This window comes from Crotalus tigris, unplaced genomic scaffold, assembly GCF_016545835.1.
Source record: "Crotalus tigris isolate CLP2741 ecotype Arizona unplaced genomic scaffold, ASM1654583v1 scf7180000024281.4978605, whole genome shotgun sequence".
NCBI classification, from domain to species: Eukaryota; Metazoa; Chordata; class Lepidosauria; order Squamata; family Viperidae; genus Crotalus; species Crotalus tigris.
This window is the reverse complement of record NW_024100453.1, coordinates 3587907-3606217: the sequence shown is the minus strand read 5'-3', so window position 1 is coordinate 3606217 and position 18311 is coordinate 3587907. Positions and strand designations below refer to the sequence as shown.

Below are 18311 nucleotides of genomic sequence, written 5' to 3'. Positions count from 1 at the left end.
ATTTCATTACCCAACTTGATAACATCATCAGTGTGATTAAGTGTGGGGTTTACTCTATGCTTATATACAGCAGCTTGCCCTGCCAGTTTTGGTGGCAGTGTGGTTTTTCCCCCTTGGTAGTTTCTTGATTTGAATATGGCTTAATCAAATTAAAATTATTAAAATTAAGGTAGAAAATTAATATTTGGGATTTTGGGAATCTTAATTGCTCTGCCCCCCACCTATTTGATTCTTATTTTGGCCCTATTCAATTTTTACTTTTGGCCTCATCAACTCTTTCAACGAATCTCTCAGCACAAAATATAAGATTGAAATGAATCCATTCCTCCAAATATAGTCCTCAGTACCTAACTGAATGTAGAGGCCGGCTTTGAGCTATTATGCTTTTCTAAAATGACAAAATAGTTTGGAAATGCTACATTCCATATTTAGAGTTCTTCCACAATCTTTAACTACTGGACTAATAAAACTATCACAATAAGGAATTAAGATGGTATCAGCCCTTCAAACTAGACCAGATTAGGAAACAGAATTCACATGAAGTACCTGTATATTTTATTGAGCTAGTCTATAATAGCAGAATCATGAAAGATTGATTGTGCTTCTCCTCTCTCCATTTTATGGAGTCCTCTTAGTCAGGAAGGAGTCATCCTGAATCTCTTCTTAATATTGTACCATCTTCCTTCCCAGGATCTAAGGTATTTCTGTTCTCCTTCATTATGTAAGTGTTTTTGAACATTTGCTTCAAGCCCATATCACTGATTTTCTATAGGTCATCAGCCAGGAGACAGTTGTTGCCAAGCTAAACAGATCCACTATGACCACACAGAAGCCATGTAAAGAAGTATGACTTAGAATGACAGGAACAAAAACCATTGAATTTAAAGCCTGAAGCACAAAACTACTGTAAATACATATAGATCTTGATTTCTATGTACTACAATAGGCAAATATTTTGTGTATATATAATTTCATTTTTGTTTACAATGTTTATTTTGTTTTGTTTGTTCATTTTGTTACAATGAAAAGACAATCTTGGCTAGTTCTATCTGTGAGCCTCCTGCCAAGTAAGCACAGGGTTATTTTTTGGAGGGTTAAGTTTTTACAAGATTCAGATATTCAGCTGTGCCTGATGTAAAATCTGCCAATTAGATTTATCTACTCCTACTCCCATTACTATACACCTCAGATTAAATTATAGCTGCATATCCTATTGCATTTCTGCTTATCACTGAACAAGTTACTAACATTTTGTTAAATTGAATCAAGAACCATGTAATTAATCTAGATGATGAACTAGCTAGTCCAGCATTTGGGACAGAATCTATCATAATCTGCAGTTCCTATACCAAACTTAGCCTAAGACACTATGACAATTGCTGGAACCATTTCTCACTGCCTGATAAAGAATATGACAATCCAAGCACATTTACTGTCTTCTTTAATCAATATGAACAATACCTGATACCAGATGACTTTGCACCAACAAAACCCATATAGAGTTTATAATTAGCCCAATGACAGAAATAATTTAGAACAATCTAGACTTAGATTACTAGAGTTATTTTTGGCATGTCTGATGGCGGTTGAAACAAGTGACTACCAATCATGAAATCTGTCATTTCTGACAGGGTAAGCAATTTGTACAAAAGGATGCTGCTGAGTTTCACTGTTAGCTCAGGCTAATTGACCAGTTCAAGAAGGGTCTATCAAATGAAAAGTGAAACAAACTCATTCATAAGGGCACCCCAGAGACGATGTCTGCATTAATTAATATCTGCTTGAATGGAAGATGCAAGGAATTGTGCCAGAGCACCAGTAGGAAAGAAAGACAATGCTACTCTCTTTCATCCCTCCTCCTGCTTCACTTTGAAATTTGAATCTATGAAGATAGATTCATGAATGACCTATCTCAGAGCTGCATGACCTATCTCAGAAAAGTGCCAATTTACACAAGGCCTGTGTTAATATTGTAGAAAATCTGGCTAATTTGCAGGTGTGTGTTCTGTTAGAACCCTCCTCCCACAAACACACACACTTCCAAAACATTGACAAAGTATTATACTTCTGAAAATGGAAGGCATTTTGTTAAGTAGAGGTCCTAAATATCTCAGATCTGGCTTTCTGGGAAATGAGTAGTCTCAGCCTCCAAGGGCCTAGAGAATGGTGCAACCAGAAATTATGTGAAACTAGACAGGAGAAGTTACAGTACATATTGGCATTCAGTTATTCCTGTCTTTTAATAGTCCCAGGGAAGTCTGAAGTAAAACTAAAGGCAACTTCACTGAATCCTCCATTGCATGAAGGCATGTTCTGAACACCCAGTCTATCCAATTCCCATGGTGGCATAGGAGTTCTGAGATGGGTAAAATGAGGTCCCAGATTGTTGGGGGCAATATGCTGATTCTGTAAGCTGCTTAGAGAGGGCTGTAAAAGCACTGTGAAGCAGTATATAAGTCTAAGTGCTATTGCTATTCAAGTTGACACACTGGTGGTTGGCTCTTAACTCTTATTTAGCCTCCCTCTAGATTTCCTAACAATTTTGGGAACAGATTAACTTCAGGTTCACAAACCATATATTCTTTGGGAGCAGGATAATACCATTTTTGATTTCCTGGCATGCAAGACTCTTAACTCTTAACTTTCAGTCTCAAACTACTGCTACCAATCACACCTTATCAAATGTACCTCCAACCTGTCAGCTAAATTTGTAGACTATACCTATGTGTTTGGAAATGGAAAAAACAGACTTTGTATTTCTGTAAAATACCCCTATCCAGTGTATCCAGTGTCAAATACTGAGTTAGCATATTTGAAGGAATATCAAGAAGGGTATTCCTCTGCATGATTCCTTTCATGTCAAAGGTTCAGAAATCTGCTAATTAACTATTAAGTATCATTCTGTCTTGGATTCTCTACTGTATCATCAGGGTTGCATAGCATTTTCTGGGCTTTACCAAATGTTACAGTAGATGTATACCCAATTTTGTTTCAATATCCATGCTATTAACCTATTTTATCAAGAAAGTGAGATTTTTATAGCTGACAAGTCTTTATTCATGTCATAAAATGGTTTCCTTCTCTGTGATTCAGATCTAGAATAGAATAGAATAGAATGGAATAGAATAGAATAGAATAGAATTGAATTGAATTGGAAGGACCTTGATAATTTTCTAGGCCAGCCCCCTGCTTAAGCAGGAGAACTATACCATTTCAGACATGTGACTCTCTAGCCTCTTCTTAAAAATCTCCAGTGATGGAGTGCAGCGATTTCTGGAGGCAAGCTTTCCACTGGTTAAATGTCCTCATTGTCAGGAAGTTTCTCCTTAATTCCAAGTTGCTTCTCTCTTTGATCAGTTTCCAACCATTGTTTCTTGTCCTGCCCTCTGGTGCTTTGGAGAATAATGTGACCCCCTCTTCTTTGTGGCAGCCCCTCAAATACTGGAATACTGCTATCATGTCTCCCCTATTTCTTCTTTTCTTTAAACTAGCCAAACCCAAATTCTGCAGCTGTTCTTCATATGTTTTAGTCTCCAGGCCTTTGATTATCTTAGTTGCTCTTCTCTGGATTTGTTTTCCAAACTCTCAGCATCTTTTTTGTAATATGGTGACCAAAATTGGTTGCAGTATTCCAGGTGTGGTCTTACTAGGACTTTATAAAGCAGTACTAATACTTCACGTGATCTTGATTCTATGCCTCTGTTTATACAACCCAGGATTGTATTAGCTTTTTTGGCTGCTGCTTCACAATGCTGGCTCATAGTCAAGTGATCATCTACTAGGACTCCAAGATCCCTCTCGCAGTTGCTGTTTTTGAGCCAGATCTCACCTGATCTGTACTTGTACCTTTGATTTTTCCTGCCTAAATGTAAGACTTTGTTTTTCTCCACATTGAAACTCATTTTGTTGGATAAGGCCCATTGTTCAAATTTGTCAAAATCTTTTTGGATCTTGAGTTTGTCTTCTGGGGTATTGGCTACTCCTGCCAGTTTAGTGTCATCTGCAAATTCGATGAGTTCCCCTTCTATTCCATCATCTAAGACATTTATGAAGATATTGAAGAGTACTTGGCCTAAGATCTAGCTATCCCTTAGTTCAGGTTGATGCTTTTAATTTTGCTTCAAGAGCTGTACTTTTGCTATACATTCCTGAGTTTGTGGGCAACATCCTTCTCTACATAATCTTTTCCAGGCAATTCCTGCCACATGAAAGAAACAATGTTTTTATACCAGAACTTTTCCCTACATAGAAGCTTTTTGGCATGCTTTATCATTGAAGGAGAGCTCCAAACCGATCACGGGAATTTGGAATACTTATAGATTTTTGAATAGGTCATGCAATGCTTTTTTCAAATGTCTTAGTTTTGTGCTATAAAGCAAGCAGATTGATGCTTTCTTATGTAAGCCAGCATGTTTTTACCCTTCAATCTTCTTTCATTCTGCACCTGGAGAAGTTAGACATTCTTCCTCTGGCACAAGCTTATCCTGTGAGACTCAGACCAATTGGAAAGTCTTTTCCTAACTAATTGAATCTGTACTCTGTAACAGCAGGACTTATGTGTGTTAGCTCCGACACAAAACTTCCATGGGGACCAACCATCTCTTCTACTCTTGCCATGAATGCTTCCTTACCTACCCATTCTTCAGAGCTTTTCTGTTTTTTTCAGGATGTCAACCTGCTTCTTAACAATCTCATGCTTCCTACAGCAGCTCCTAAAACTCTTTGCTGTAACAGTCAGAAGACTTTCTGCTTTCCCTATTGCTATTGGCTATCAGGTTTGGCTTTCTACCAGATTTCTCTCTTCCATGAGATTTCTATACATAGAAGCTGAAATGCCTAGGTTTCTGGACCATTTCCTGTAATTGCACTAATCAAGTCTCTTGGCATTTTTCTTGCAATTTCCAGCCAGTTGAAAATATATTATTTTCTAAAACTACTATACCCTCCTGACCATTTAGGGAGTGAGAGAGAAATGTGTTTTGGAATCTCAACACAATAGAAATAGTCTGGAATATTTGATTCATTAGAAGAACCACCCATATATTGGCTGTTCTTGGGAGGCAACAGACTATGTTCCTGCCCCATATATTCTATGACAATTAAGAAGGAGGTCTAGAAGGAATCAAGATAGTGAGACCAGGACCAGAAATTTTCAGGCCAGAGGGAACAATCATATCAATGTAAATCAGAAGTCTTCCAAGATGAATAATACAATGGCCAACATGAGAATAAAAAGGCCTAACATTTAAATCCTGAATGATAGACCTCTATGTAGACCTTGATATCTGTATACTGCAGTTGGGAAATCTCTTGTGTAAATGACTTCTTTTTCCTGCCTGCAATAAAAAAACCCACAAATCTTTCTTAGTTTTGTCTGTGAACCTGCTGCTGAGTAAGCCAACTCCTGAATAAAGATTAAGTGTATCAAGAGCCAAGACTTATAACTGTACCTAGTAAGAAGTGATAAATTGTTCTGATTCTCTTCACTATTTTCTGGATATAGTAGATGTTTTGCAGTACAAAAAATAGCAGAATAAGACAGAGTAAATCACAGGGATAATACAAAACTAGAGTCCTAGGGACAAGAATTGATGTCAAAAGGATTTGAATTACTCGGTGTCTCAAACCTACTCTATTATTTTAAACAGGACACATAGCCAAATTAGGCTTTATATATTATAGTATATACTTTTATTGGATTGTCCAACATATATTTAACATACAGATATTTGTTCAATAATAATAGCAAAAGTAGCTGTATTTATCCAATAGGTCAGAATAGAAAGCCTCTCCGTGATGCTAGCCTTAATATGTTAGTCTCAAATGAAGTTTACCTATCAAGTTTTATTTTTTGCTTAGTAAGAACAGAGAAAGAAATCTTGAATTAGAAGTACATATAATCAATTATTTAGTTAGTTGGGATCCTACAAATATACACCACACCAGCTCCAACTTCATAAAGCGGATTCACACTTTCAGCTTGGCCCACTGATAGTAGAAACCATTCACTGTTTTCTGAATGCAAAAATGGCTGTGGTCCTCCTCCTCCTCCTCCCTCTCCCAGCCCATTGCAAATACATCCCCCACAAATGTTCACAGCTTCAGTTCAAAACTGCTCTTTTCCAACCTAACCTTTTTAAACCCTTCAGAGCAGATGATCTCCGGTGCTTTGTTTCATTCTAGTAGCAGCCCCCAGTTTCAACTGACTGCAATGCCTGGCACTTCTCCTCCTCCCAGTGCCTGGTCACTGCCCTAGACAGCCACTGCATTTGGGACTATGGGGCTTGCTATATTCTCTGCTGATCAGCAGCTGCTGTTTTTAAAACAATCTTGTGATTGATCCAAAAGTGGCCTGTTAAATCAATGAACTATTCTCAACTCTGAAAGGTCATGCTCATTCAATCTCGACATGTCCCTGTGGGATTCTTAGTTTTTTGCTCAGGCTGAGTAAAACATTGTTCCTTTGCTTTTCCACCCCCGGCCACAGTAAAAAAAGCTACAATGTCACTATAAGATAAAAAAAGAAAAGGTCTCTGCTAGTGTCTAAGGAGACAGAGTGGAAAAAAGGCATGCACAGGTAGTGCAAACGTCTGGAAAACTAAAGGGATTAAGGAACATAGGCTTAATGAGGAGGGAACAATCCCTCCCCCACCCTCAAAGAAAAGGCAGGTGCTGGTAAATCACCCTATATAGGAGCCAGACAGTAAGGCTTCACATAGGGGAAGAACAAGAAATAGGAATAATTGATTAGGTCTTGCAGTGGCTGTAGTGTAGACTGAACATCAGCCCAGTCACATTGTCAAGCCATTGCAACCTAGACTGATCTGAAGTTAGCTTAAGAAATAACCAAGACAACAGTGCAGACTTGTCCTTAGCTAAACATAATCAATTTTTTCTTTATCCAACATTCACATCATCACAAGGAAGTTTCAAGCACGGCACCCACCTGCAAGTACTGATACGCCAAATCTTGATGGCAGGATTTAGATTTCAACAGCGCTTTATCGATGGTAGCTGAAGCCTTTTGGCACATTTCTCGGGCATGGCTGAGTGTGAGAGTGGACCAGGACCCTCTTTTGATGTAGTTTGAGTCACTGCTGATGGGGATGTTGGTGCAAGTGGTGATCTTGAGGTCATTATTGCTTTTGGAGGATTTCAGCATATGTTCACTGATTGTGTTGTAAGCATGCATAAAGTATTTAGGCTGGCTGTGATCAGGCTGCCTGCCAAGAGTCATGAGGCCCATAGGGTTACGATAGTTGCAGGTGTCACTGTCCAGATTGTCATCTGAGCTCCACCAGCCTGATATATTGGATCTCGTCCTGCGTTTAGTCTCAGTGGTTTTTGCACGATCTTTACTCTTGCTTCTCCGATTTGGTTTTGAGTCCTCAGTGCCTTTCTTGCCATTCACACTGCCTTTAGAAGCACCTTCCAAAGATTGTGACTTAGCAAAAAGTTTTTGGACTGAATGAACCAAGTGCCGTATCCTTCCAGGGTTTTCATTCCGGTGTTTGGCATCTGAACTTCTCTGGAACTGGAGAGTGCTAAAGCCATCCCTGTGGATGGGCAGTTGTTTTTCAAATTGGTCTAGCAGGTTGGCAGGAAGTCTATTAATTTTGGTGGCTTGGGCATGACTTGGAAAGGGGTTCTCATCAGGAACCTCAAAGTGAGAGTTGTAATGAATACGTGGAAATGTACTGCTGTTAGAAATCTGGTTGTTGAGTGGAAGGAGGCAGTCACTGTGGAGAGAATTGGGTGTTGGAAACTGAGGGTCCATCGAATAGGAATCTGTGGGACTAAGAAGGTAAGGATTCCTATCTTGAGTGGCATAGAGAGAGTCTTGAGGAGAGTCCAGGTTATCAGATAGATGGCGGCTTCGGTTATCTCCTAACCCCTTCATGGTGCTGAGGTATCCTAGAGCATTGCTTCTGTAAGATGGCACAGGAGGATATGTCCACTTTGTTCCTTGTCACTGTAGCTTCACTGGGAGGTTTTTCTACAGCCAAAAAAGATACAGAAAGAGTGGTTAAAAGATGGACAAATAGGTTCTCAGGATCTATCTACAAAAATCTTTAATAAGCACAACTACAAATGAATGATAGAAATAGGGAGAAACCAAGAGTCCTCAATTCAAATAGGACAATGGTTTAAGTTATTGCATTTGTTAATCCATTCCCCTTTGAAAATCTCATAGAATATCTGCTTCATTTCATGGGCAATTCAGAAGAATTTCCAGCATACAAAGTTGACCTCATTTAAAAAATTCAGAATATTTATTTCTATCCCACCTTTATTTTTATTTTTGCAGGTGTTCTGATATAATATAAATTTACCTTAATTAACTGGGAGAAGGAAAATTTATTGTTTACATCAAGCTATGTAAAGTTATAGATTCAAAAGAATGAAAAATTCATACATTCTACATGAAAATTGCTGTACAGAAACTTACAAATTGAAAGCAGCTCTGGAGTTAGCCTAAATTGCCAGAAATTAACCTGCCTCATCATTGTTCAGTATAAGGAAGTATATTAGTGAAGACTGTGAAAAAAACTGCAAACCTTCAGTAGTTTGATTTATATCAAATTAAGACTAAAGCACGTAAACCAGGCATGTCAAACTGCCGGCCCACAAACCAGATGCGTTAAGCTGAAAGCGTGTCTACCCCATTGCTGGCAATGGGGAAAAAGTCATGATACATTGCGTGATGTCACATGACATCACAAGTTTGACATGCCTAATGTAAACTTTCCATCAAAAACATTTGGAAGCAGTAGAATGTAACTTCTCAGATCTGTAAGGGTGCATTGCACATCACCCAGAGGTTACTATATGAGGACAAATCATGACTTGAAAAGATTGCTTGGAGGTGGGAGATACTTCTAATGTAATCTACCAGATCCCCTACCTGGATTGCCCCTGTGACTATGTAAGATAGATAGGGAGGACGCTAACCACCTAATTGCAAAAACACAAAGAGTGGTCAAAAACAAGGAGACCCGAATTCATTGGTAGCGTCCCATTGCAATGAACAAGGACATACATTCAATTTTGCAGTCACTAAGATTGTTGACCGAGCAGGTACAAAAATAGCCAGGAAAATAACTGAAGCCTGGAAACAGGCCCCTTGTCAGTCACCAGGAATGTTGATTTACCACTAGCTTATCAGGTACTTAGGAATTGCAGATTTGGCAGCATAAGGAAACAACAGCCAATAACTTAATAGCCAACCATCAACACCCCAATCAACAACTAAAAAGCTACACACAAATAGGCACCCGATAAATACTATGCATAGACTAGCCCAAAACACACATTCTGGTAGAAACAAGTTCCCTGAAAATGGGCTCCAGCACGAGTCCAAAAGCTTGGAAGACTAAACGTCTGGTCCTGCATGTAGATTTAATTCAGTCTTTCAAACTGAAATCAGCGGTGATAAACAAGATTTAGATTAATAATTACACTGGGAAAATATAAATGAGATGAGTATTTGTTTGTTCCTGACACTGTTAACAGATAATGTTTCGTTATAAATTTTGCAAACTTGAACAGTCTTGTATCACAGTTTTAATCACTGGACTATGAAAAATCTAAACCCTGAGAAGGGCATTGCTTGTAGAAACTTGAAAACAAAGCTGTTTTTATTTGTGTGTGTATTGGCATACCAACTGCTCTGGGCTGGCTCCTTTCCCATTATTTGCATAGTATATTAGTCCATGCTGGCTAGCTTACAGAGGCATAAGAGTGAGATCCTTGGTGCTCTATTAGCTTGGTTGTTTTCTAGCAGACGTTTCATTATCAAACCAGGTAACATCATCAATGCTAGAAGGGAGTAGGGTTTGTGCTCATTTTATATACTAGTGGCTTCCCCTGTCAGTGATGGTGGGAGTGGTCTTGTCGGTTTCTTGATTAGATTAGTCTGTTGTTTACTGTTAACTTGTTTGTCTGAGTTGGTGGTTCTTTAATTGGGCTACTGTTTATTTCTTAATTGTAAGTCTAGTGTTTGGTATTAATGTCTGCTCACCTGGGTGTTGATTATTGGTGAGGAAGTGTTTTGTTTCCTTTTTGGCTTTTTGATTGTTTCTTCTGAATGAAATGTATTATTTATCTCTATGTCATATGTTTGAATGACCTAATATAAATGAGGCATATGTTTTATGCAGATTTGCATATCAGGAAATGCTATTCTCTGCTCAGTAATGGAAGTTGTTCCATCACCCATATTACCAGATAGAGGGAATTTTTTTTTTCTTCATGAGCCACATTGAAATGAATAAGAGGAGACCAAGAGCACAATGTGAACTGTTGGTATTTATTTCCAAAAGTTTCTAAAGGAAGCCCTTGGAAATGTGACTGTATTTGTAGTCATCCTTTGCTATTTTTCTTGTCAGGACAAAAGTTAATGACAAGAGTTAAAAGATGAATTATTTGGTTTTGCCAATAGAATTTTGTGGCTGCGATCAGGCCACATCATTATCGAGGATGGACAAAGTTGGCTTCCTTCCCTACACAGCATAAAACATAGCACACAATTTAACATTAGGATTGTACAACTTATATTCTTATAAGAGAAAGAACATTTATTTCAATTTTTTAACATGACAGACTAAGCAGGTAGCAGAGTTCTTCTTTAGATTGAACTAACTTTTTAAAGACTCAGAACTTTTATGGATGGGCTAGATCTGTTCAATGGATTAGCTTTCCAAGGTCACTTGGGAATTGCACCTGAGAGTATAAATCCGAGAAAAAACAAAGAAGAAGAAGAAAGGCTGCCTGCATCATTATCTTCTCCTTGGCTCACTGAAGTTATCAGATAGCCATTTCTAAAAGTCTCTCTGAGACAGACATATTTATGATTTTGTTTCTTGCTCAGCAATACAAGTATGGAAGATGGACTGCAAAGATAGACTTCCCTTTAGCAATAAAGTATCCCTTATCACCCTTTACAATAGCAATGGGTAATAAGTATCCTTTCTGGTATTCTTGAACTGCAGGTGCCCCTCTTTTTATCATTACCCATGCTGGATAGATTATTTAACAATATGTAGGGAATTTAGTCATGCCCATTCCTTCTTTGAGTAGGCCAGATGGTTTTTTCCTACTTTTTCTCTATGAAAGCATTTAAATATATATTGTTAGAGTAGCTCTCACTTGGACAATGAATGCACAATAATGTGATTATGGACTGTCCTTGACTTAGTCCTCTTTAGAGTAGATTTTCTGCTCTAATTTGATAATTTTTGCAATTATGACTCAGATATTCCATTAGGATAGAATCACAGGTAATATCTTCTCTTCAAGTACATTCCAGTATTTGTACATGAAAATACTGATGGATTAATTTGGATATCTCAATAGGTATGAGCAAGGGAACTTCTTCAGTCTTCTGTTGCCCACACTTGTTCAGTTATATCCCTTCAGTTGGGGAGTGTTATACTAGGTATCAAGCATCATAGAAATGATGCCTGTACTAAGTGTAGTACTGTACAGAACTACTTATTTATGCCTACTAAGCATAAGATAGTGACTCTAAATGGCTTGGAGACTGACAATCTGAAGGATCACTTTTGGGACTATGAACCTGCCCATTTATCAGCATGATGCAATCCTTGAATCCTTCCCATTGCCAAAAACTCACCTTTCTGGCACAGCAGGGAAGATTTTCTTCCTATGGAATGTGTAATCTATGGGATATATATTGAATTTAATTGCATTATATTTATTCTGTTTTATTACTTGCATTTTAATTGCTATAAACAACCTCAAGTGTTAGATTTATAGTTGGCTTTAAATGAAACCAATAAAATAAATACATATGTGACAAAGTTAATATTTTCTTCTTTATAAACCCTCTTTCTGTTCAAATAATTTAACAATAAAGCATATCTGTCAATGTTACTCATTTTGGAACTCCTTAGGCTGGATATATATATATATATATTTTAAAAATCTGGATGTCTCTCTTCCCCCCCCCCCCAGACATACACATGTCATGTTTTGAAACCCAAATGAGTGCTTTCCCCATGGAGCTGACAAAGAACATGTAACTGCAAAAGAGAATCTAATGAGACTGAACTTGCTATGGGCCAACATGCCGTAAAATGGGAAAAAATGTTCCCTTATGTGTGAATTCATAACACAATGTGTTAAACTCCCTGAGTGTCTGTCCAATTGAGTTGCATGACTGGGTAAAAAAGGAAATTTTATCCAGCAGCAGCTATAGTCTTTAAACTGAGCTTCCCAAGGGCATACATCACATGAATTTGAGTAAAGAAAAAAAATCCAGTATCTACAACGAACACAAGAATAAACCTTGAACAGCATAGGATGAAATCCATGGTCAAGAAATGCTGTGTCAGGAATGTAACAGAAAGCACAAGTTAGAACACACTGAGGTTAGGCTAGGTATTTGCAACAATCATTTTTTAAAGAAGTGCTTAAAAGAAGGAACAGAACAGAAAGGGAATAACAAAGTTGGAAGGGACATTGGAGGTCTTCTAGTCCAACCCCCTGCTCAGGCAGAAACCCTATACCATTTCAGACAAATGTTTGTCCAATCTCTTTGTAAAAACTTCCAGTGTTGGAGTGTTCACAATTTCTGGAGACAAATTATTTCACTGATTAATTGTTCTGACTGTCAGGAAATTTCTCCTTAGTTTCTATGTTGCTTCTCTCCTTGATTAGTTTCCATCCATTGCTTCATGTCCTGCCTTCAGGTGCTTTGGAGAATAGCTTGACTCCCTCTTCTTTGTGGCAACCCCTGAGATATTGGATTACTGCTATCATGTCATCCATAGTCCTTCTTTTCATTTAAACTAGACATACCCAACTTCAGCAGCCGTCCTTTATATGCTTTAGCCTCCAGTCCCCTAATCATCTCTGTTCTCTTTCTAGAGTCTCAACATCTTTTTTACATCGTGTTGACCAAGACTGTAAGTGGTATTCCAAGTGTGGCCTTATCAAGATATTGTAAAGCGGTATTAACCTTCACGTGATCTTGATTCTATCCCTCTGTTAATGCAGCCTAGCACTGTATTGGCTTTTTTGGCAGCTGCAGCACACTGCTGGCTCATATTTAAGTGATTGTCCACTAGGACTCCAAGATCCTTCTCACAGTTACTATTATTGAGGCTTATTGGAAATCCTGGAACGGACAAAAGACGAAATCTTTGAGGAGCACTGACAATGACCATGCATTAATAATGACAGGCATAGACTTAAGGCAATTTTTTGGGGGGTGGAATTGGCATTATATGGTTCTAGACCATTCCCCTAACCTGCTACCAAGATAACTGGGAATTTAAGAAATGGTTGTCTCAATGTATCAGGAGACCATCTAGTTGAATTAAAGATTGGTGCTGCTAAATTTTGATTTTCAGTTTCCTGAATGCATTTTCCCCCAGCAAAAAAATGTGTTTGTTTTTCTCCTTCATTTTAGGGTGCTTCCAAATTATATCATTTTTGTTTTTTCCTCTTTTTTCTTGCTGGTCCAATTAGCTACACTATCAACCAACATATAAGGAATGATTCAGTTGGGGTTTCAGTTGGGGCTTGGAATTTATTCTTTTTTTATTTATTAAAATATTATGCCACCTATCTCCCCTATAAGTTGACTCTGGGTGGCTTACAAGCTATAAAACAAATAGAAAAATAATTAAAACATTAAAGATGTCTTTTCTATAGTTTCATCTGAAAAGAATTCCAGAATGCATAACATTAGATATAGTACACAAACCACCGTTCTTTCAAGGAATTGCAAATTTCTTTGGCTTTATTTGTGTCTAAACCTCTAAAGAGATCTTTCAAACTTGTTTATCTCCATGTTTATTGTTTTAATTTGTAAATGAAAGGTAGGTCACCTCCTCCACAGGCATCCTCCGCCCCTACAAACACATTTGATGGCTCATGGCAAGGACTTGCTAGAATTGCAATTCCTTGCTCCCTTTGCTTCTGTATAGTTGTGTATATTCTAGGGCAGTGGTTCTCAACCTGTGGGTCGGGACCCCATTTGGGGTTGAATGACCATTTCACGGGGGTCGCCAAACAACACAGTCTGCCATTTTCCCCCCCTTTTCCTTAGCTGTGCTACTCCCTTTTATTCTATTGACTTTTGAAAGCCAATAGAATAGACTCTCTTGAATAGAGTCTAATTCTATTGGCTTTCAAAAGCCAATAGGAATTGTCCAGGCTGTCTCTGCCCTGCTGAGTTTGCCAAAAGTCCCATTCTGCAAACGGTGCTGCACCAGTTGAGTAGTCCTCGACTTACGACCGGTTGAGTAGTCCTCGACCTACGACCGGTTGGGGGGGGGTCACGGCATTAAAAAGGTTGAGAACCACTGTTCTAGGGAACATGCATTTGCTTCCCTGAGAAATGCATTAGCTACTTCTCAATAGGAGAAAAATTCCAAAGTTCATACTTGCCCCAGCATCTCTAAATTTGGTGAAACTGGCGAAGATTAAAAAGTCATCTAAATTGGCTTGCTAGAATACTGAGGACCAAATAGCAGAACCTTCTCAAGAGGAGAAGGCTAAAGAAAAGTGTGAGCTGCCAGCTTGACTCTTGCCCTTCTTTCCCTGTTCCAATTAACACTTTCCTCAAGTTGCTCAGCTTCTTTGCTTCATCTGTTTTCATACTCTCACACTAGAAATCATGGTATGAGTAAGTATACTTGGCAGCAAGAAGGAGAAAATGAATTTACTGGCTTGTATTTCAATTCTTGTTAGTGCTTTGGGTGTCTCTGAAACCCCAAGGCCAGAGATAATTGAAAAAAAATATTCCTATTATCTTCAATTTTCTGCTTCAGTCCCTTGGATTCTGTGTCAATATTTATTTGTGGTCTTTGCAAAAAGATCTGGTAATCTTTTTGTTACAGAATACCACTTTTTCACAATTCATGAAATTAAATATGGATTTTTTCTCTCCTTTCAAGTGTGTTATTCTTCCATAAAGCGATGAGAGGTAGAATAAAACTAAAGTGGAAAAAAACCTGACGGAAGTAAAGCTTTCAGTACTTTGAAGCAAGTTTTGATCCAAGCATTGAGAATTGTAGGGATAATTTCACCTGATCACCAAACTTTCTAGACAACAACTTCCTTTTCTTTTTCTGTAGGTAAGAACAACAGTTGGATGGCCAATATGATTAGCAAGCACTCCAAGCACTTTACACCCTATCCTCAATCAACTATATTTCCTGCTGTAGTAGACAAATGGAGTAGGTCTGTATTTTCACCTAGATTCTTATAAATAGGCACAAAAGATCAGAACCATCCATTAAGTTGCGGCTCAAAAGATGTATTCAAGCCTATACACAAGAATCTAGTCAACTAAAGTTCAACACTAAATTGGTGCCAGATAAAGGTCAACAGAATTCAAAAGAGATTGGACTTGGACCATTTGTGGGAATGTAATGATTCTAAGCTGATAATGTGCTTAATTCTATCCCTCAGTTCTCCCTGGTCTTCTTGTATAGATATACTGTAATAGGGTCCATTTAATGGGTGGATCTCAACCTCAATAGCCAGAACGTTCCAAAACTGCAACATTTTAAACATATTCATAAAGTTTCTTTTAAAAATGATTTTTTATTTGAAATATATTTGGAAGTCTCTGATATAACCACTCACTGCCTATATTAATGCTTGTACATGATCCTGAATCAGTTTTTCTGGTTTGAATATTTGGGTATAAACATCTGGTTGAAACCATGATGACATCTTGTGTACCATATCATTACTGAACAAATGACATATACAGGTAGTTCTTGACTTATGACCGCAATGGAGCCCCAAATTTATGTTGCTAATTAAGAAATTTATTGAGTTTTGTCCCATATTATGTCTTTTATTGCCATACTTGTTAAATGAACCCCTGCAGTTGTTAACTTAGTTAACAATCTGGCTTCCCCATTGACTTTGCTTATCAGAAGGTTGCAAAAGGTGATCACATAACCCCAGGCCACTGCAACCGTCATAAATATGAATCAGTTGCCAAACATCCAAATTTTGATTATGTGACCGTGTGGATGCTGCAATGGTCATAAGCGTGAAAAATGGTTATAAATCACTTTTTTCAATACTGTTGAAATTCAAATGGTCACTAAATGAACTGTTGTGGGTCGAGGACCACCTGTACTGTATTATGTGCCTGATATCAGTCACATTACAATGTAGCAATATATCATTAGTGCATTTATATGAAAACATCATGATGCAAACAAGACTTGTTTCTCCTTGTCACTCCACGAAGAAGAATAAGGAATCCATGACATCATGAAGTGAATCCCACAATTTAAGTACCTTAGTTCAGTGCTTTTCAACCTTTTCACAGATTGTATCAATTTTAGGACATGGCAGTATTTGAGTACCACCAGTCACCTAGCAAGGTGTCAAAAACTTGATGACCCCCCCAAAAGGAAAAAAGTGATAAAGTACAGATAGTCATCGACTTACAACAGTTTGCTTAGTGATTGCTACAATGGCACTGAAAAAAGTGACTTATGTCCATTTTCATACTTATGACCATTGCAGCATCCCCAGAGTCACATGATTTACATTCAGATGCTTGGCAACTGATTCATATTTATGATGCTCGCAATGTTTCAGGGTCAATCTTCTGACAAGCAGTCAATGGGGAAACCAGATTCACTTTAACTTCCGTGTTACTAATTTAACAACTGTAGTGATTCACTTAACAAATGTGGCAAGATTGACTTAACAAGTGTGGCAAGAAAAGTTGTAAAATGGGACAAAACTCATTTAACAAATTTCTCATTTAGCAACATAAATTTTGGGCTCAATTGAGAACTATCTGTGCACCCACTTAAGATACTTTTAATGGGAAACTTGTGCCTGTTTCTCTGACATTAATCTTTGCACTGTTCTATCCCTTTTCTCCCTCTGCTTGTCTCAAAGAAGCCTCTCCTCTTCTCCGTCTGTCCATCCACTTCTCTTTCCCCATCTTTTTTTTCCTCTCCCTTTCCCCCCAAAACCACCTCCTTTTATATCCTCTCCTCTGTCCCCCCTCCTCCTCTTCACTTCAGTGCAACTCCAGCTGACTTCTCTCCCACAGGCTGTGAGTTGCTCCCAGAAGTGCCAATCAGCGGAAGCCCTGTGCTGATCCTGATGGTCAGCGGAGCCCCAGCAACACTGCAGCTCCACTGATTCTCCCACAGACCTGTGCGGCGCTGGTGCTGCTTTAGCTCATCCCCCCGTTACACTTTTACATTTTTTTACACTTTTTACAGTGCTTTTCAACCCATTGTATGCATACCATCTGCCAAGTGCTGAAGTACCACGGGTTGAAAAGCACTGCCTTAGTTGAACATCATGATGCAGATTTGTAACGGTAGAGTTTGCATTATGAAGTCACTGCAGAAATGTCTTTGCTTTGATGCAGTCTCACTTTGTTCCCGATACTGATGTTTCCTATTTTGCTGTTAAGCTTGCAATTGTCACATATATTTCCTCTATGGTGAATAAGGACTTGGAGAAATTATAGCATTTGAACAGTAGCCCATCTGAATGGTATTTTGTTTGAAAAAAGTAAGCAATTGTCCAGACAGTCTCCTTAATGTCACTTAAATGGCACACATTCAGATGCTCTTTAGAAGAGCTGCAGGAACTTCAAATGATAATTAATTTAGATTTTGACCTGTACCACTAACAGCATAAATATGACAGAAATAGTATAATTTTTAGTGGTAGAGTCATCAGTAAATTAAGTTATTACTGTAAAGGTATTTTGTAATGACATACTCAGAGAGGGAGAGAAATGGAGGAATTTTCAGTCTAAAAAAAATTTCTACTTTAGGACAAAAATCTATTTTATTGATCAGTCACTGTAAAATGCCTTAATTAGATATAGACATATATTGCCTTTTTCTCAAATTCACTGGACAGATCTAAATTTTCTGTTTTTCCCATTACCAGTATAGGTTTCACTGCTTCCTGGGTGAGGGCTGATCTCCTCCTTCTCTTCCCTCTCCCAGCCCATGGCCAAGGCATCCTGCACACATTTCACAACTTTGATTTAAAACTGTTTCCAACATGAGCCATCTTAAGCCCTTCAGAGTGGATGGTCTTCAGGGCTTTAGTCCATTCTAAAAACACCCCAGCTCCAATTGGGTATAGTTTTGGCACTCCTGTCACCTCCAGTGCTTGGACCGCCATTTCATCCTGGACTATTGGCCCATTAAGTCAGTGAAGTATCCTCAACTCTTGAAGCTCATGCTCCATTCAACACCCCCATCACCTTCTGGACATCCTTTTGCTGTCTGCCGAGGCATGCTTCCCTTGTTTTCCTCTCCCTTTCCCAC

General features: G+C 38.3%; 1 protein-coding gene across 2 annotated transcripts in view; it reads right to left on the bottom strand.

Moving 5' to 3' along the window:
• The window catches only part of DLGAP4 (DLG associated protein 4), a 392903-nt gene that overhangs the window by 114173 nt on the left and 260419 nt on the right, over positions 1 to 18311 (bottom strand). For both annotated transcript variants that reach the window (XM_039323717.1, XM_039323716.1), the window contains one exon: positions 6947 to 7996. In XM_039323717.1, the coding sequence (XP_039179651.1) occupies positions 6947 to 7900 (954 nt within the window). In that variant the 5' untranslated portion in view covers positions 7901 to 7996. The remainder of the gene's footprint in view (positions 1 to 6946; positions 7997 to 18311) is intronic.